Below are 21,717 nucleotides of genomic sequence, written 5' to 3'. Positions count from 1 at the left end.
TTTATCTACATAGACGTGACCTCTATCAGCAATGTTATTTACCGTAAGAATAGATGGATCAGCTGTATTGAATGTTACAGTCGTACGATATACCACAAATCCAAAGGGCTAAAAATTTAGGAAAACAACCAATATTTAACAAAACAAAAAAATTAACAATTTTATCATATCAGTCAAACCTCACAAACTCTAACCTTGATTTTGTGAATTTTTCAGTAACTGAAAAAATGCCCTTTTAAATCCCCAATCCACTAAATTGTCAACATAATCAATAAAAGATAACACAAGAGAATAAATTATTCTCTATTTCTTGTAGGTTTTACCTGGCTGATGCTATAACAGGGTGAGTAGTGTTTTTAAAAAGTGCTTAAAGTTGCTTATTTTCGAGTTACGTTTTTTAAACGATCTTAAAGTTGCTTTTTTAATTTGGGGTTTGCAAAAAGTACTTTATTTTCTTTCTTTTAAAAAGAGATTTCTTCTTTGCTGTAACGATTGTCGTCATAAATTATATTAAAAAAAAATTCATGATTTTCACAATTTTCTCTGCAATATTTATCAGAAACTATATATTTTTTTATCATGATTATGTAAAGTTTTTGAAAATGTTTTTGAATTTTATTGATTTTATGATAATAAAATTAAGAATTTTAAATGATCGAGAAAAATATTTTTATTACTGCATAGATCCTAATTATGATTTTTTTTTTGGAAAGTGATTAAAAATATTTTTTGAGTGCTTAAAAAGAATTTAAAAGGTGATTAATTTTTGTTAAGAAATCTGGCTACGCATTCTGTATAAACAGAAAATTCATTAAATCCTTAATAACAAGGTAGTAGAAAAGAAAACAAATTATCATAATTTATTATTTCTTTTTACATAATGCTGTATCTTTATAAAGTATTTTAATCTTCTTAATGAACTGAATTGTTGGGTAGTGTCTTTTAACACTTTAGTGCAAATGGGACCCTGGTATCCTTTTTATATATTTTTTGTGATGCTCTAATTACAAGCAAAAGTATATAGTAATATTTCATAATTATAAGAAACTCTAATAGTTACTAAAAAATTTTGATAGATGTTTGGGCTAACAATCGTACTAAAATATTAAATAAAAAAAGGTATTTGAAGAAAAAAATGTTTTTTTCATTCATATTCAAAAATGTATCAATAACTGATTTTGTAAATTAAAGAAATTTCAATGAGGAATTACTATTTTTCTTTTATCAAAATAACTGCAAATTTAAAATATTTTTGATTAGAAGTGAGAAGGAAAGTTTCCTTTTTAACTCAGGAAAAGATACTGGTGTTTCATGCTATATTTCCTAATCTTAAATTTTTAAAATGATTAATGTGATATTTTTCACTTATTTTTACATAAATTAATAGAAAATAATGAAAAAAAGTATGAAAAATGTATTTAATAAAAATTCAACGCCAAAGAGTTAAACAAGTTACTTTACCCTATAATTAAGATACGAAAAAAAGTACACATATACTGATTTCATAATCAGAATGTATAAAAAAATCACATATTTAAATAAAAATGATAATTTTATAAAGGAAAATTTTACATGAAGAGGTTTGGCTTCAATCACACAATTTTGACTTTTTCTTTACTATTTAGAACTAACTGAACATGTCATTACGAACAAAGTATTAATAAAGTTGTAATAGCTATTATAATAAAGGCATTTACTATATTGCAAATAAAAAATGTTTATTTCATGAGAGTTTTCATGAAATAAAAATTTTATATTTTTACAAACTAAATAAAAAAAAAAAACAAAAGCAAATATTTTTTTCTTCTTTTTTTTAAAATTAAAGCTTTCAAAATTTATCACTGAAAAACATTTCTAAATTTTAAAATAAATTTATTCTTTAATTAAATTAAAATAGATTTGGGGGTTAATGAGTGTTCTTGGAAGTCAAAATACAGCAACATAAGTTTTTAAATACAGTAGAGTCTCAATTATCCAAGTTTTTGTTTTAACCAAGCTGTTAAACATTACAAAGATCTTTTTGTTCAAGTTTATTTTTTATTTTTAAAACACTATCACCGAAAAAAAATTCTGAATTTTATCTTTCAAACAGTCAGGAAAATAAGCTGACAGACAACACGAGATAATTGATGAAATGATCGCTAATATCGCCAATAATGAAAATGAATCTAGTGAAGATGATGAAGACAGCAGATGATGACACAGAAAAGCTATCGAAAGTGCTATTGAATATATAGAACAACAAGAAAAGGGGACACCAGCCTTCCTCTTATCCCCAAAAAAATGGTGAAACATTTCTGCAGAAAAGCGCCAAAGTAATGTAAAACAAAAAACGATTAAGGAATTTTTTAAGTAAAAACTCTTTAATTCTCGCAAAGTATGCTCTTTAATTGTTTTTATGTAAGCTTTCCGATTATAATATAAATTCTATGTGGTGTACTGATATAAATTCTTTACTTGTTAAATATATCACTTTTATACCTCCTCCTTTTCTTTCCTTTTTTATACTCTTCGTTTTAACCGAGTTTTTAGTTAGTCGTGGTCCACATTAACTCGGATAATTCGGACTCTACTATAATATCAAATAATTATACTTAAGTATTAAAACGTGTATTAACACTTACATGATAAAGCTGCTCAAATGAAAGAGGAGTGGAGGAAAATACTGATTTAGTATTCATAGAGATGTAATCCCACAATGGTATTGACTGCAAAATTAGAAACAAAAGAGTCTATTGTATCAACTGAGTATTTAAAATGTAAGCAAAAAATTTGTTATCACTGTTCAACATCGATAATTGAAAAATAATTACAGTGAAAAAAATATCAGAAAAAATACATACTTTTGTCAATTTAATGGGCCCACTTTTCATTTTAGGAGCTGGTTTAGGAAGTGGACCAGGTGGAAGTGGCAAAAACTGTAAACAAGATATGCTGTCAATTAGTAAGAATAAGAACAAATAAAATAGTTAGAATACTTATTAGTAGTTATTTTGTGTGTTATGATCCATCAAAATTGGTGAATGAAACAAAGGGTGCTAAAAATGTAGGTACTATTTTGTTTCTAAGGGTCAGAAGAAAATATTGCCAAAATACTATTGACCTCAGTGATGTTTAATTGTTGTAATAGGTATTACTGGTACTGTGATAATACATTCTGTAGTAATAGATACCAAATAAAGTAATATAAGTACTGTGTTTATACATTTTGAATGCTACCCTCTTTAAATAAAAAAATAAACTTAGAATACATAGTACTAAAATCTACAAAGGCAGAAGTCATAAATTGCTGTAAATGTGAACCGTTAGTTACAAGAAAGTTTGCAGATTCAGAATACAAATACAGATTATTCACACTTTTTTTTCTTCAGTGCTCTAATAACTAGACTGCATTTGAAGAAATATATAATATTTTAATTGGTATTATTCCATAGATAGTACAAAATTTATTAGTAACTTGTTAATATCTAACAAGATCAGATTTATTTTCTGTTAAAATAATTAGCTTCAATTCCTGATAATTATCTTCATGGAAGACTTTCAATTTCATCTTTTGCTTCATAAAATTTTTTAACAGTTATATTTGCTTGCACTAACAACTAGTGAAGAAATCCATTTTGTTGTACAAAAATTGCTCTTAATATACTACAATATTACAAAGAAAATTAACTATCTAATCATTAGATACTACATTTTGATAAACAATTAAGCTGATTTACAAGTACCGATATATGAAAAGCTATTACAGTCGATGACTAAAATGAACATAATAAAATGTGATCACTATATCGTGAAATACAAAATTAGAACAAATATTTACTAATAATTCATATATAGTAGACTTATTTTGAGAAAAACATGCTATACACTGAAAAGAATTATGAAATTGATAGATTAATTGACAGTAACAGTTTTTTTATGTCAATAAAGTGCAAGCATTAATATAATAGTACATTAAAAGTTAAACACGCATTTAATTTTTTCAAATGACATTCTTTATTAATATTCTGCATAATTTTTAGAAAGTTTTTCAGTCAGTACTTTTTCTAAATTTTTAAATTTTCTTTCACCTTGTTCTCTTGTCTTCAGAATTACATCATGATTTTTAATTATCGTAAATAAAGTGCTTTCTAAGATTTTAATTCTTATTGAGCGGATAACGCTGAAAGAAAAAATTATTTGAATATTTCCCACAAAAATTTGTTACCCATTGACTTACACTCAATGAAAAAATTTTAGTTTTCAAAGCGCAAAAATGTGTAACACCTGTTTATGGATTAATTTCCTAAGAATTTTTGCGTATATGTCGTTATAATGGAAAAGTTGCAGTAATGGGGGTTCACATTAAAGTGCGTTGACTTTATAAAATAGTACAAAATGATAATGTAGAAGTACATAAAAACTTTGTTAATAAAAAATTGCACTCCTTTTCAACTTGCATAATTGTTTAAAAAACACTAAATTGCATAAAAGAGAAACAAAACAAAAAAAAGTTTTTTTGTCTTTAACACCCATTGCTATAACTAAGACAATGCGGAGGAATATTTGCATCTTAAATTGTAATTGATTAAAATACTTTAAATTAAGTATAAATTTTCTTTTTTAAAATTCTTTTTCTTTTTCAGATATTTCATAAATAGACATTTTTTAAGCTATTGTAAATTGTTTTTCTTCAGGGGATGCTAAAAGGGACTAAGCTTGCTTGTATGATATAACTAAAAAACACAGTACATTGAAAATATGTTTTATTAATTGTGCAGTATGCGCTGATTCAGAGAAAATAAATTAATAGAATACTTCAAAATTTGAAATCAGAAATTACCAATCACTCAGTTTTCAGAAATTTTTACAAAACATTATTCAAAATAATGTTATCCCTTTTTTCAAGTTAAAATAATTTAGACTGGGTCAATAAGGCCTAGCAAAAAAGTACTGAAGAGAAAGCACTTACTTTGCCAATTGCTTCTCTCATGGCAAAGTATTTTGGAGTTGGATCGCCAGCTTCACTTAATGGAGCATCATAATCGTAACTTGTAGGGCATGCTTGGAAAGTGCTGCCAATATTCGAACCTATCCAGAATATTCATTTCTTTATAAGTTTCAAAATGGAATGTTAAAAAGAAAAATATTTAACTACTACAGCGATTAAATAAATTATACTTTAATACTAATGAATCTGCAAAATTATTAATTGATAGAATTGTAATCGTAGATTGTCATTCTCCCAATCATCATTCTTAGAATAACATTTCCAGAAGACAAAAGATTTAGTTCTTTATTTCAATTCCATGTTTATTCTCAAACTAGTTTCAACCCGACATAATATAAATGAAATGGTAAAGTCAGAAATTGAAAAATCTTTCAGTGAACACTATTACTACAAAATTTCATTAAAAAGTTTAAAAAACAACAACTATCTTTTAAGTTTTTTCCCAATTATTGCAAATATGAATATTTAATGCTACTATGTGATGTAACAGCTCTTAAAAATAGATTTAAAAAATAATAATTGAGAAAATCAAAGTGAGAAAGCCTTTAAGGACACATGCACACCACCACTGTTCTTGGAGTTTCTTGCATTGTTTTTTAATAAGTAAAAACATGTTTAAAAAAATAATTTATTTTTCCTTTGGTATATGGAGTAGAAAATATAACATTTGAAAAACTTCTTTTGCAAATTTTGAAATTGTCTACAGCAATTTAACTTTTTTATATATTTTTTTTCTCAGTGATAAAATAAGATTAAATATATTTGAAGAAAAATTTATTTGATTGCAAAATACAAATACTTTTGCCAGTATAATAAAATGTGGTATAAAACATTGCCCTACTTTAATCATTTTTAATTTATTTAGAAGACAAATTTATGTTTATACCAGTTATTTGCAAATAAAAATAAAATACTTCTTTTATATTTCAATGTTTGATCATAAGTCAATTAAACACTGATTGAGTTAAATCTACACTACCATGTCACAAAAAATTTCAAATTTACTCCTTACCTGCAGTAAATCCAAAAGAAGTTCCTCCATGAAACATATATCTATGAAGAAAAAAAGACAAAAATGTAATGAAAGAAAAAATATAGCATAAAACTTATATCCCATTATATGCATTATTAAGAAATTTATTTCAATTGAAGACGATTATATTGTAAAGATGTTTATACTGTCTGTTATAGTTTAGATAACCTTAGAACTTTATATGGCATTTATTCTAACAAATATAGGTAAAAAAATATTTTTTTAAGTATAAATTAATTTTTGTGTTGATCCTTGTTTTAACAAAATGTTTTCTAGGAGAAAAAAAATGCAAAAAAAAACCCCCAATTTTTCCCCCAATATTATGTTAAGAATCTTATGTAAATGGGTGATTCTCACGAAACATGGCAATTCACTGTCCCTTGCTCCAAGATCTAATTCTATAATACTAAAATAACTTTTTTTTAAAAAAATTAATAAATAGCATTGCTGTTAGCATTTTAAAATGACTTTGCACTAGCATTGACTGTTTTGTATACTTAAAAAATTTAATTGAATATCAAAATGTCATTTTCCTGGCATGTCCCAAACAATATTTCCAATAATAACTAGCTTCAAAACTTCCCATACATTTTTCAAAATCTAATTTTTTTTTTATCTTATCCAATGTAAGCATTTTTAGAATATACGCACAGGGTATTGTTTACTAAAACTTCATTTAAAATAATTTTTTCTGTCAATAATTTGCTTGTCCCATGAAAATCTGTCATTTTCAATAAATTAAAGTAAATTCATTAAATTAAAGTAAAGTTACATGCTATAAAATGACGAATTTGTCATTATCCTGGCTGTCATTTTCCTGGCTTATGAATGCCAGGACATTGAAGTGTTACTAAAAATTCTTTTTAACTGCTAATACTGTAAGGAGGGAAATCAAATATTAACCTAATATCAAGTTTATGTTTGATTGTAATATGCTTGGATGTAATCAAAGTTATTTATTTATTTAATGATTGATAATTATACACAATTTTATTCTGTATGTATCAGCAACAAAAATTTTTTTTGTTTCTTTCTACAGTGGATAAAAAGAATTAATTTAAGCAATTCATGGTCCATCTAACATAAAGGCTTAAGTTGAGTTACTTACTATTAACTTAAAATGACTGTTTTTTAAACTTCTAAAATAATATGTCATTTTCTAGCATTCAAGATTTGGTGAATTTCTATTTTATTTTTTTTCTCGAGCAAATGTCAATAAACTACGCTGCTGTCTATAAGATATTAATAAGTGTAGCTAAAGAAGTATACAAAAATTTTAGATTATTTTGAAGACTTTAAATTTGAAGAAATTTTTTGGTCCGATTTGTCATGTTTCAAGAGAATCACCCATATATAGATCAGAATCCTGCTCATTCTGGCAATTTTGCACGCAAGTAAATTTTATCTTCAAACAAAGAAATCTTGGTGCAAAAATAGGTAGGTACTTTATTTATGTCTGATAGAGCTGCACAACGGGCTATTGGCGACGGTCTGAGAAACATCCCCAAGGATGATCCAAAGACACGCCATCGCAATTTTGATCCTCTGTAGAGGAGATGGCTTCCCTGTTTTGGTAGCCAGAACAGTGTGCGCAAAGTTGAGCAGTTTAGGGGAGAATAGTTTAACGAGGACCGATACTGCGCACCCTTGGTCCCCACGCAGGCTGATCAAAGTGATGCTTGACTTTAGCGTTTTACTGGAAACTGTGTCTTTACAATCAGCCCACTGCGGGACTTGGTGCAGAAATAATGTATGTGTTTCTAAATAATTTTTGCAGGTTATTGTTTTTGTGTTTAGGAATTACAACGTACTTCATACATTTTAAAATGCATGTACAGTTATTAATTTTCAACACCCTAATTTTTCTACATCACGAGATGTTTAGTTTCTGCCTTCAAATTTGTAATGCCAAGGTTAGATTACACTTCAGTTAAGTGAGCATATCACTTAAGGATTAAGGAAAACAACATATTGAGAATTAAATTACTAAGTTAAAGTCTGTATAAACATTATTTAAAAAAAATAATACAAAATAAAGCGGTAAATAAAAGTAAAAAAAGTAGCAAAATAATAAAACTATAAATCTATTTATCAAGATAGTGACATTATTCAATTCAAAACTTATGTAAAATATATACCAAGCTGTTTAAGAATAATAAGCTTACGAGAAAACTCACACATTCACAGAGACATTGGCATTTAACATGTCAGTTAATGTCTTGACAATAGCCTCACTGCTGACGTTAGCATGAGGTTGAGCCCAGTGATCTAACCAACCAGGATAAAATTCAGAATTCACTAATGGTCCTCTTGCTTGATGCCAGCGTAGTGATTGATATAAACTCGTAACATTTGCACCTGTAAAATGAAGGATGTCAAAGATGCTGCTTATTTCCCTAATAAATAATAAACACTAATTCAGAAGAATTGATGAACTACCACTGCTACATACTAATACTTTCAATAAATATGAACACACAAAAATATAAAACAATGTTTTATGTGTGTATGTAAAATGGCAGGGAAAGAGGACAACATATTCAGAATTTTTAGAGCCAGCAACATTTCAGCTTTTGATATTTTTTAATATATCAAAAAAAGAGCCTGCTTTAAAAAATGAAACTTATTAACAGTTGATTAATTGATTAACATAAAAAGACATATTTATAATACATAAATGTGCATGATATTTATATTGATTGTATTTTGTATAGATCTGTCAATTTGCTTACATACTTAGATTGTTTCTTCATTATTAGACACATTCAAGGTTTTTTGCTTATATTCAGTGTACATACCTTTCACTTCCTGATACTTTAATATTTTTTGCAAACTTGAAAAAACAGCTTGTGTTATTTTAATTTGTTTTGGTTTCTTTCAGATTTCATTGCTACTTATGATAGAACTTTTAATGCTTTTATTTTTGTTCAAATTAATGCAAAAATAAATTAAAAAGTTATAGTGGAACACTTATCTAGGTTTCTGAGTGCAGTCTTCTTTTCCTTTTAAATCTTAAACAGTGGAAAACAGGAAAAAAATTTCATTTCTTTTATATTGATTTAATGAATCAAGTAAAAGCTCGTTTTTGACATCAAAATAGTAATTTTCATCCATTCAATCAATTATTGAATTATTTGAAATATCTTGAGTTCAAATTAACAAAGATATATAGAGCTTTACAGAATACAAATGCAGTCGGACCTCTATTTAACGAAGCTGCTAAATCATGATAGTAAGTTCATTATGTGGAAAATTCGTTAAATAGAAATTCACCGTTTGAAATACTTAAACAACACAAAACAGGTTTTAAATTCATAAACACTAGACATAATTAAAATAGCAATTGTTACACCTTTATCTTGTAAACTAGTATTTAGTATTTATTTTTTAATTTTAGCCATAAAAGAAATCTGCATGGAAAGCAAGAATAGAGCAAAACATTATGCAATGTTAAACTAGCATGCTACATACACTATATACTAAAAAAAGCTAAATTTATGATAAAATTATAAATTATAATTATGATAAAATTATTTGCTGTATAAAATTATAACTGCATAAAGTAATTTTAATACATTAATTTTACTAAAGTAATAAATTAATAATTTAATAAAGTAAATGTAATATAAAGTAATTTTAAACATACATCTCGACATGCGTTCTTTTGTTTAATTGCTACTGATAAAATCCGTTAATTTTGTCCGAGCTTTTCGTTTGAAACGTAAACAAAAAGGGAAAGAGATTTTACTACTTTCTCTAAAAGTTAAGTGGCTTAGAAAATCAAAAGGTCATTTCCCCCATAAAATGCGTTAACAAGTTTGAAATGTTCTGAAATATATCTTTGGAAATAGGGAAAGTGGATCTCCAAGAAAATTTCGTTAAATAGAAAATTCACTTTGCTATTTGGAAGTTATTTTACAAAGAAATTTCCAAAATGTTCCTGGTTCCTCAAAAAAATTCGCAAAATGGAAGTTCGTTAAATAGAAGTCCAACTGTATGTTTAAATTTAAAAGTTCTCCTTCTAGTTAAGTTCTCTTTTTCTTAATTCAAATTCTGTTTACCTTCCTCAAGAAATTTCTTGATTTCAAATACACTTACTACATTAAAACTTGGTTTCTGATTTAAACAAAACAATCTACTCGTTTTAACTCTTGAATATTGGTGAATATTTTATTTTATTTATTTATTTTTTGGTGAAAATAATTTTTTTCAAAAAAATACAAAAAATTAAGTTTTCATTTTAATTTAGAAAATAACTTTGAATTCCTCAATTTCTTCAAGTGAAATAAAGTACTCTTTATTGTCCAATTTAAATAATGTCGGTGCTTATAATAAACTAAAGTAAAAAATTCTGGACACTGTGCTAATTTTATCAAAGTCATGAAACAAAGTTGTACGTTGATGCTTTCACAATGAAATCAAAACCACCTAGACCCTTAAAACGAATTTCAAAATATGTATCAAAGACTGTACAGATTTTTTTATTAAATAAAAAATTTATAAAGCCTCTATCAAAACGCACTAATTACCTGTTCCAAAATCAATAGTAGCGAGTACTTCATCTGTTCTTCCACAACGTATGCAGTTTTCACAGCCACCACCATCGGTAGTAAATAAAACTGCTTTGTTTTTCAAATATCGGTTAAAAAAATCTCTTAAATGAGATTTGTACTGAGCATCACAGAGACCAGTACTACCATATTCATTTTCAATCTGAAAACAAATTATAAAAAAAAATGAGAATAAGAATTTCTAGATATTAAAACAAACAGAGAGTTAATAAAAACAAATTAATGTGATTAATTAAAAATTATCCAGAAAAATGGTTAACATTTTGTGAAATCAGGCATTTAGAGGGCAGATTTGTTGGCTGCTGTTTCAGGGGTATCATATTAGGTGGGTCAACGTTGCTTCCACAGTAAGGACAGATAGTACAAAGAATGAAAGAACATCCATGTCTAGCCCAGGATTCAAACCCAGAACCTTTCTGACACAAGGCCAGTTTCCTGACTCCTAAATAGTCCAGTCTGCCACAGAAAAAAAAAGGAAGAATAGTAGTTTTTTAAAAATTCTAAAAACATGTTACCTGAACTGTAATTATAGGACCTCCATTATTATATAAGAAAGGCTCTATGACAGGAAGTAGAACACTGTACCATTTGTCAACATATTTAATGTAGTCTAAAACAAGTTGAAAAATAATTAATGAAAAACAATACCTATGTTAAACATAATTTTTAACAGATTAATAGAAAATAATAAACATGTACATAATGTATAAAATTACAAAAGTAACTCTTTACGATAATATTAAATATCCACAAAAACAACATTAAAGATCACAAATGGTAAAATTTCAATGGAGAACTATATGTGTTTTGGTTTTACACTGGTACACTTTTATTGGTTCTTAATGGCAGAGATGATTAAACAGAGATGATTTAATCCAACATAGATTACATCATACTAAAGAGATAAATGTACAGTTTAAGGTAAAAATTATGGTAAAATGACAGTAAGTGTTAGAAAATGAAAAATTTAATGATTTATAAATATTTGAAAAATGTTTTTTCAAATATTGTTTGACAGAAGGGCATGCATCACATCATTCAAAGTAAATGTATTTCATGCATTTACCTGAATTTTTGGATAGTTTCTACATCATCAAAAATAAAACCTTGATTGTTAATAACCATGCTACAATATCATATTTGAACCCCTTTAGAGTGGTGTAGCCACTATCAGTTTTAATCATCTCCGCTTTACCATTTATCTAACAGATCAAGGTAGAATGTGACCAATTCACACTGAAACGTTTTAACAAAAATTTTACCCTTTGTAATTTTTAAACAGTGTTTATAATGAGGTTCATATACAATATATAACTTTTAACATCATTTGATTTATATAATGTCCATTTACACACATTAAAACAAAATGGAAGTTTATTATGTTTCAGATATTTTAATTTTCATAAAGTATATTATATTATATTTAAGAGAAAGATTTTTTTGAAGTAGATCGTTACTAACAAAAAAAAATCTTGAATCAATAAAATAATTCTACAATTGTTAATATAATTGTAAAACAATTTTTTTAATATAATTCTGTATTCTAAAGACGTAATTGAAATAATTATTAATTTAATAAAACGAGATGAAACAGTCATTTTTATATCATTAGAAAAATGAATCTGAATTCATGTACTTCTTGAAATAGTGGAATGGAGAGACAAAGTACTCAACAAAATGGTTTGCAAATTTCACAAGAAAAAATAAATACCACAGATTCAATGCCATAATCCTAATTTAATAAAAGAAAGAATAATCATTATTCACATTATCAGTTGCAGTTTATGTAGATGAAGTTGCAGCTTTTCAAGAAAGAGATTAAATTTATTCTTCAATGTCTCTTAAGAAAGAGGTTAAATGGCTACTTCAGAAAAACTTTTATGATGAGGCATCATTTAGAACAAAATATTTAAACAAAGGCATTGCAACTCAGGGTTAAAAAAATTCAGGATTTTTTTTAAAAATTGACTTAATAGAAAATATTTAAATACTTACTAGAATCATAGGTTCTTAATTTCATTTTGGGATCAATTCTCAAAAGCCAGTAAGGCAAGCCACCCTAAAAAATAAAAATAAATGTCTTAGATCTTTACAATATTCACAGTAATTTAAAATGAACAACATAGTTGTGTTTTTATAACTCACCATATCTCTTTCAGCATCAATAAAAGGACCTGTACGTAAAATAACAACCATATCCAATTCTTTTGCAATTTTTAAAAATTTTGGTAAGTCATAGTTGCCTTTAAAATTATAAACACCTGGTTCAGGTTCATGATGATTCCATTCTACATACCTAATTAAACCACAATTCAAATTAATTTGAACAATAAAAACTTGTAAGAAAATAATGAATAATGTAGATTTTTTTTTCTTTTTTTTTAAATAAAAAGTTTACTGGTACATCTTTTGAATTTGTTCAAAGTTTAAAAATTAAATTATTTAATTAAAAAAAACTTGAGTATTTTATTATGAAACATTCCGTTCATTATGAATCTTTAAAATTTTCTGTTTGTACTTTATTTAAAAAAAATTCATTATTTTTCCTTCCACATATATGTTAGCAATATAATTTTTTAAAAAAAATAAATTTTAACAGTACAGTATTTTTTAATTTAGACCTTGGTCTATAATCTTCTCTATCTGATATTTTACATGGAAAATTGCTTATATTTTGATAGCTGCCTTTATTATTTACTATATGTAATGTAATTTTTCAGAATAATAACTCATAAAACCCAACAATTGCTAACACCTATTTGAAGTATTTATAGTTTTTTGAGGAGATATGAAAAGAAAATTGAAGTTGGATCACCAATTGATTCCACTAAACTGTGGTAAGGTTCATTTAGTATCTCATTACAAAATGTATATAAAGTAAATTTATATTTACTTTAAGAGAAAAACGTTTTTTCCATGAATAAAATTATTATTAAATGATCATTAATCATTATATCACTATGGATAAAATGTTCATGTATGGATATCATTAAATTACTATGAATAAAATGCTTATTCACTAAATTATTTTTTATTATTAATACATCATCCATTTATCATAATACAATTTGTAACTATATTTTTATCATTTAATAATAAAATACTTTATATTTACAAAACATTTTTTTGCATTTACTTAAAACCACAAAGTTGGATGAATACAACTTTGTGTTCTGTAAAAATTAAAACATTTAAATGATTGATTAGATTATTATCAGAATGTTATTGATTGTTATCTAAAAAAACAGTAGTTTTTTACTTGATTAAGAAACTTTATTTGCTTTAAAAATATACAGATCTAATCTGTAGTTTTTTAGATTTTAAATGAAAACAATAGATTGAATAGATTTACTTATAACTCAAGTGTTGTCAACTTAGAGATAAACCCTTGATTTTTGTATAAATTTCTAAAACTTTATTGATAATTTTCTTTAATAGATCGCTAATTTTTTTAAAGTTAATTTTTCAAATAAAACAATAGCTTTTGAAAATTATGGTACTTTTTGTTAGCTATTTAAATGGTTAGAAATCAGATTATTAATTGTTAGGCATCTAAAGACACACGTATTTAATTCTGTTATTTATTCCAGTTCTTTAATCTCAGATATCTAAAGTCTTTGATGATAATTTTTTTATCACTATTATTTTTTCCTTCATTCTAAAAATTAAAATGAGAAAGATGTTCTCTTCTGAAATATGCCATGCATAGAATGGCAAGCACACATTAAATAAATGTCACACATAAATAACACATTGAATGAATGTAAAACACATTTACTAAGTCTAAATGATACATAACATCATTGAGGCAGAATTTTTTCAGGCTTTCTGCGATTACCTCTTTTATAATAATATCTTTCTGCAAAATGATTAACAGTAATAAATATACAAACTTCAAAAAAAATTATAACAGTAACTTCAAAAAAATGTAAATTAATGAAATAAATAAATGAAAATTAGATCAAATAAAGTAATTTTTTTAATTGAATATGTGATTTTTTTTATTCTAATATAATGGTCGATATTCTCGCATTTTGTAGAAAGATAACACACTAATCACTTCCTTTTTCACATTTTATAATTCATCATCCATTAAAAAAATAATATTGTAAAATTTGTAGCAGTAAATGCCAATAAAAAAGATGGACGACAAAATCACGGGAATCGGACTCTTCAAAAAGGGTTTACTAAATGCGTGTTTTCATTTCGAGATATAGTTGTTGTGATAAATAATATCGGATTTTAAAAGCTATGTGGAAATCAGTAGTAATAACTGCATGAAGAATTGGAACGAAAATTTCAAAGAAAACCAAACTTTTTACTTCATTATTCTTTATTTTTTATTATTCCCCAATGAGAATAGTAAAGTCACAACTAATTTTTTCCCTTCTCCGAAGCGCGAGAAAGGCATCTTTTGAATATAATTCTGAAGAAAAGATAAAATCTTTAGAAAATTTCTGCAGAAAAGAAAAGCAAAATTTTTTATTTCCCAAAGGAAAAATTCTTCAGCAAGAACACAGTAACATTCTGCGACAATGTCGCCACGATTCTGTCACAGAGCATAACATAGTGCATAGAATTTTAACAAAGAGCGAGTTTTTCAACCCTTAATTTAAACGATAAAAATAAACAAAAACAACTGCTAGGTTAAATTTCCCACCCGTATTTTTTAAATGAGTATCTGAAATATCATGTAGCGAAGGTTAATAAGTATGCAATAATTTAAATCAAGGGTGTAATAACTTTAGTAGAAATAAATTATACTATTTTAAATTATCAGTTGAGAGTTACAATGTGAATACAATAACACCATAAACTGTAAAACAATCTAATGAAAAATTAATTAAAATAAATTATAAAATTATTAATAAATTTAAAATTGTTCTGAGTTACTCAATGAGATTATTTATAAATGAAACTGATGTAAAATAACTTACGTTTGAATTGCATTCAGTCCAGCCATCTTCATTTTATAAATCCTATCATACCAAAAGTCAGATGGAACACGGAAATAGTGAATGGAACCAGAGACATATCTAAATGGTTTTCCATCTTTCAAAAAACAATTGTTTTCATAATCAACAGAAAAGGTTTGTTGTGCACTGACCTGGAGGAAAATTTTACAAACAAAATATAAGGCATTTTAAATAAATTTATTATATAGGTGGTATTGTTAATTCAAGAAATCAATTTTAGAAATAAAACTCCTTGACTTTTCCAGGTTTTCCAAGAAAATTTCCAATTTCTATAAACTATGAAACTTTCATTTTCACAGAAAATATGCTAAATATAAGATTTAGAAAGAGACAAAATTAAACTAGTCAAAGGCTTACCATGTAGGTTTAATAATACTCAAGTATGCATATTACAGATAAAAACAATATTTTGCACATAAGTTGAAAAATTTAAAATTTCAATGAAACACATTTTATTAAGAGTCACATCAGTAATATATTGAACCATCTTATATCTAATTTGTGATTAAAAACCAAAATTTATATACAAAGGTTAATTTTTAAAAGACTTAGCATTATTAAACTACAAATATGGTTACATATGAAAATAATTTTCGAAATATGAATCTTTTATGCAGTATATATGTATTTTTCAATAAAGATACATTTTAAAGATAAAAATATCTTTTAATTGAAATTATTAAGGAGTTACAATAATTCTAAAAAAAGAGAGAAAAAAAAATAAGCAATCAGCAGAATTTTTACAAGAAATAATAAAAATAGATGTTAGAGTTAAGCACTTTGAACAGCATTAATTGCGTAAATTTACAGTCAATAATGAAATTGATTATATTCCAGATTTGTTGCAAGATTTTTCTAATTTTTGCATAAAATTAAATTATTCCCTGACTTTTTATACCAAATACCCTGATGATTCCAGGTTTTCTCGGCGCCGTGGAAAGTCTGTAATTATTTGCCTGGTATACACGGAAATATAGTTTAGGAAATTTCATAGTTTAATTTTAACAATAAAATATACTATATGCAATAAATTCACATAAAGTTATTAGAATATGCATAATAATAAAAGATATATATTTTTGATTATGCTTAAATTAAAAGAAAGTAAACACACATAAATTGATTATCAAATTAAGAAACAAAATTGTGAATGAAATATTAATTATGACATCATAATATTAGTACACAGAATAAAGAAAATATTGCTAGAACAAAACTTAAAATGAACTAGTTTGTCTTATATATTTATCGAATTTTTTTCTATGTTTTTTTCCTCCCAAATACAGACCTTTCCTATCATCTTGAATTTCAGGGTAAATTTTTGATTTGCATTTTTTTTTTCCTTTTTGTAATTAATAAGATCTTTACAACAGAGTGTCTTTACAAAACTATGCCTTTTAAAATAAACAGAAAATAAAAAGGCAGTTTTTTTTTAATAAGATTAGGAGATATTGTGCTATATAATTTTTAGAACTTCCATGAAGTTTATTTTTCAAAAATGTAAAGTAATAAATTATGCAATTTTTGGTTTTCAGAAAATAATTTAAAACTACACATTTCTCTTCCTTTAGATTTTAAATTTCGTTTCATTACAGTCTTAATTTACAAAAACCATTTTGAATGATGCTAAAAATTATTAACATAAATTATAAATAAACAAATATATTTATTAAAATTTTAAAACATGCAAATTTATAGGTAATACTAGACTACCTCCTGCAAAATACTGACTTCAAAATCATATTGGCATAATTTTATCAACAAAATAATAATAATAATCATTAGAAAAATTAAAATGCCACAGTCAAATTGTGATTAATAAAAGAGATTAAAATCATATTCAGAATTTTTTTTCCAGTATTCATTCCTTCGACAGTCAAGTTTAGTCGGAAGAAAAAATGTTTCTTAACATCCTCACAAGACTATTATTTTTTTATTTTTTATTATTAAATTTTCTGGATCTATTAGTGCATATCAGACATTGCCCAGCTAATGCTTGAGGTGATGGAGCCAAGTCAGACTTCTATTTTTGGTGCTTCAGTAATTTCTTTTTGAGAACAGAATCTGTCAGCTTTTCAACATCTATGATTATGTTACTGACATTCTAGTATTAGATTTTCTTAGAATGACAGATTTCATAGACCTGATTTAGCATTGCTAAGCAACCAGAAACACGAAAGAAGATGAAACATGAATATCGTTCAATACAAAACACGCTAAGTTATAAATAATACTAAAAAATTTGACATATTTGAAGCTTGGTATCGCATATACGTGTAAAAATATTTGCATAAGCCATAAGAAACGTTTAATATTATAACTATTTAAAGTTCTTCGAAATTGATAAATTCCTTATACACAATAGCTATAAAACCTGCCAAGATACATACCGTGAAAACGTAAAATGTTATAAGAGTAAAACAGAGTAAAAGTCTATTCATTTTTTTTTCATCCAATAAAGATATTCTTGAAAATAATTTCAGTCAAAATCTACTCCCTCTCAAAGATAACTTATATGAATGCATATAAAGAGTTAAAATCTAAGTTATCAAAAATAACATTAGATATAGATAACAAATAATAAGAAAGTTAAAAGATAACAAATATAATCAACTATCCTGTCAAACTAAACCATGGTAACATGTTTGTTTGTTTATTATGACGTTTCCGGCGGTCTATTTTTATGCTTCTAAAGCTTATTTTGAAATAACTTTTGCTCTTTAATGAGATTAGACTGATATTTAGAAGCACAGAATTAGGTAGTCGAAATATACAATTGATAAATAAATAAAGTAAAGCATGGTCTGCGATAAAACATTTTAAATCTAGAATTTTCAATTCAAGATTTATCATAATTTATTTTTTAATTAAACCGAGTCATGAGTATTTCTGCTCCTCGAGCTTTTACAAGTTTTCGGAAGAAAGGTGCTGATATTAAGAGCATTCCAGGCACTAGAGTTTCAACTCACAATGCACAACTTCTTACATCTACTGGTCTTTCTACATTAGATTTCTTTATAGGTAATTTATGTAGCAATTTTACTTTTGTACCAAGATAGTTTTGAATTTAATGGATGTAATTTTCATAGCAGCAAATTTTTGTGAAACTTTAATTATAATATGTGACTACTTAAAAATCAGGTAACAATTTTGGTACTAGATTAAAAAGATTAACTTGTAGTTATCTGTAATTTGAATGATTATCTGTGCATGAATAACATGATATAAGATATGATTAAAAAAAACTAATGACCCTTTTCTCTTAGTAAGTTGAACATTTAAGCATTGTACCAGTAGTGTTCAGTTTATGGAGATCCTACTGTATCACAATCTTAAATGCGGGTACTTCCATTTCAAATCATGATTATTTTATTTGGCAAAATTGATTCCATTTCTCCCTTGCCACTACAAGTTTTGAGCTAAACTCTGTTACTATTTTGGAGCAAGTACTGATATGGAATCCCCAATATTAGTGCATGCCTCTATTTTTTTAAATTTATAATTTTTGATGTATCTTTTCTTACATTGGGGATGATTTCCGTATCGTGATCTACGCCAAAATTTGGCGAGATCCCTACGAGTGCCTGCGGGGAGTTTTTTGAGGGGGCGTGGCCAAAAAGGACGTTTTCGCAAATCGTCTGGAGTGGGATGGGCTTCATGATGTAGGAGTTGTTTGAATTACGAAAGAAACAAACCAGATCCTTTCTCCCTTTGTTTGAATTGGAAACTAAACAAATATAAAAACAAAGAGACTTAGTTTTAATTTAGGGAAAGAACAACAATCTTTTAAATGAGTATATTTAAAAAAAAAGTTTTTTAGTATTTCTTTTAAAGTTGCTAATTATTGATTAGCAAAATACGTTTAAAACAAAACCTTTATTCTAACTCATGCAACACTGTTCTGACAAAAAATTATTGTAATTAAACATTAAAGAAGAAGAAATTATAATTTTTAAAATAAATTCTTGTTACATATTATTCTAAATTGGTGAAGTTTTTCCAAAAAAGGAAATAGATTCAAAACACAAATCTCGAGTTTTTTGAACTAATAAGCACTTAATGTTATTAATAAAAACGTAAACTAAGTATTTTCTTTTATGAAAAAAAAGTTCAAACTTATTGTAAAATTACTTACCAGCTCTTTCAATGAAATTATCCTTAGATATATAAATAAATCACGGCTGTATTGAAGGAAAAGGAAAGACATAAATAAAAATGTCCCGGGGGGAGGAAGTAGGCATATTCTTGATTTTCAATTATCGGATTACAAATTTATTAAGTTGATTATAAATAATTTATAAAATACTTGGTGAATACAGTTCTTAAAAGCTTAATCCTTTGCTCAGCATTGACTTCATATTAAAAAATAATAATTATGCTTTAATTAAAATGCAGAAGGGTAATTTCTAAAAAATGAAATTAAAATTATTAGTACTGTCGAAGTTATAATTCGAAAATTGAAATAATAAAATTTATTTAAAAATGCCAAACGTTATAACATAGAGAAAAATTACACGTGAACATGCCTATTCAACATTATAGCAAAACTGAATGACCGCTCTAAATTACCCGCCAATTGTTGAACAAGATGACGGTCGTTCACGTGTCTCCATATGCGTAGCATGAGCGAGGGGGGGGGCATGCTCTTTTTTCATACAAAACTGTTTCTTTACTTTAATTTTTTTGTATATATGCATATTAATTCTTTATATTAGCGTATATTTATTAATAAATGTATATATATACTATATATATTACTAAAATAAAAGAGCAGTTTTCAAAAAAACAAAAAGCGTGTTCCCCCCTCACGCTACACCTTTGTTTCGAGAAAAGAAAGTTCCGTGTGCAAAAAATGCCGCGAAATTGAATTTAAACATGGCTGACAAGTATTTTTTTTTTCGTAACAATTATTTTTTAACTGTTCCAGTTTTTTCTCTTTTTCTTCTTTTTTTGAAAACTTACTGGGAAAAATAAGAGTAAGCTTTCAAAAATTAAGAATTCTCAATAACAGTCTCAGTAGTGTCAATTGTGTTTTTATCTGAAATTCCTGTGAGAAAATAAAAATACTTCTTTAAACAATTTATTGTTGTTAAAAGCCGTTTTTGTTGCGAATTATTAAATGGACTATGACGAACGCATTTAGATTTTTACGCTAAATCCTTTAAATTGATCGGCAAAATAGTTTTGAAATTATAGGGGTTTTATGCACAAAAAGTACTATTTTGCACATGTACATATTTAAGCTTCTGACATTGCTATCTAAAAAAATAAGATATTGCTCCCCATTGCTATTTAAACAAATAAGATATTGTTCCGTATAATTCTGATGCTTCCAAAATGTTTAAATAGTTTTTTGTTAGCTAAAACAGGACACTCGAGGTCAGGCAATTTCTTACCACTTACTATGAAGAGGGTACTTGAAGGTTTGCTGATGTTTTAATTATTTTTTTTAAGATTTTCATTTCAAATTCTATTTTTTCTATATAAGTAACACTGATACAGGAGTTGATAANCTACACATATATACATACCAGAGTTGGCCATCGATTACAACTGCAATTGATAACAAATAATTACAGCTATGTGATCAATTACTTGTAATCACGATTACAAGTAATCGCGATTTCAAGTAATCGCGATTTCAAGTAATCGCGATTTCAAGTAATCAAAATTTTCGATTATATCAGAGTTGAGCGAAAATGTAATCGATTACATTTTTCAATTATAGTAATCAATTACTTGTAATCATGATTACAAAGTTTGATTACAGCTGTAATCATGATTACATAGTCGATTACAGTAATCAATTACTTGTAACCGTGATTACAACTTTCAAAAAATTTTGATTACAGCTGTAATCATGATTACATAGTCGATTACAGTAATCAATTACTTGTAATCATGATTCCAAGTAATTGCGATTACAAGTAATCACAACGAAAACGATTACGGGTAATAAAACGCATACATTTACATGTGCATCGATATATGTACGCGCAAAGTATGTACCTATGTACAACGTACGTATGTACTTGTATAACTACATACTTTGTTAATACTTAAGCGCATGTAGTGCATGGATGTACAAAAAAATAGTTATATGTACGTATGCACATAAAACGTATAAATATACATAATTACAAGTAA

General features: G+C 26.3%; 2 protein-coding genes across 3 annotated transcripts in view; one reads left to right on the top strand and one right to left on the bottom strand.

The window, feature by feature from the left end:
* The window catches only part of LOC107445031 (beta-galactosidase), a 33,661-nt gene that overhangs the window by 5,461 nt on the left and 6,483 nt on the right, over nt 1-21,717 (bottom strand). Inside the window, exons 1-12 of one of the 2 annotated variants that reach the window (XM_043049941.2) lie at nt 17,961-18,497; nt 15,532-15,701; nt 12,740-12,890; nt 12,590-12,653; nt 11,110-11,204; nt 10,553-10,736; nt 8,201-8,381; nt 6,003-6,043; nt 4,952-5,070; nt 2,844-2,918; nt 2,625-2,708; nt 1-108 (exon numbers count right to left, since the gene is read on the bottom strand). In XM_043049941.2, coding sequence (XP_042905875.1) covers nt 1-108; nt 2,625-2,708; nt 2,844-2,918; nt 4,952-5,070; nt 6,003-6,043; nt 8,201-8,381; nt 10,553-10,736; nt 11,110-11,204; nt 12,590-12,653; nt 12,740-12,890; nt 15,532-15,701; nt 17,961-18,011 — 1,323 coding nt within the window. In that variant the 5' untranslated portion in view covers nt 18,012-18,497. Of the gene's footprint in view, nt 109-2,624; nt 2,709-2,843; nt 2,919-4,951; nt 5,071-6,002; nt 6,044-8,200; nt 8,382-10,552; nt 10,737-11,109; nt 11,205-12,589; nt 12,654-12,739; nt 12,891-15,531; nt 15,702-17,960; nt 18,498-21,717 lie in introns of those variants that run through there. The other variant, XM_071185396.1, reaches the window with a different exon arrangement.
* The window catches only part of LOC107445049 (Elongator complex protein 4), a 30,226-nt gene continuing 26,801 nt past the window's right edge, over nt 18,293-21,717 (top strand). The window contains exon 1 of the mRNA XM_071185397.1: nt 18,293-18,591. Coding sequence (XP_071041498.1) covers nt 18,450-18,591 — 142 coding nt within the window. The 5' untranslated portion in view covers nt 18,293-18,449. The remainder of the gene's footprint in view (nt 18,592-21,717) is intronic.

This window comes from Parasteatoda tepidariorum, chromosome 9, assembly GCF_043381705.1.
Source record: "Parasteatoda tepidariorum isolate YZ-2023 chromosome 9, CAS_Ptep_4.0, whole genome shotgun sequence".
Taxonomy (NCBI): Eukaryota; Metazoa; Arthropoda; class Arachnida; order Araneae; family Theridiidae; genus Parasteatoda; species Parasteatoda tepidariorum.
The sequence above is the reverse complement of the archived record's forward strand: the minus strand, read 5'-3'. Positions and strand labels throughout refer to the sequence as shown.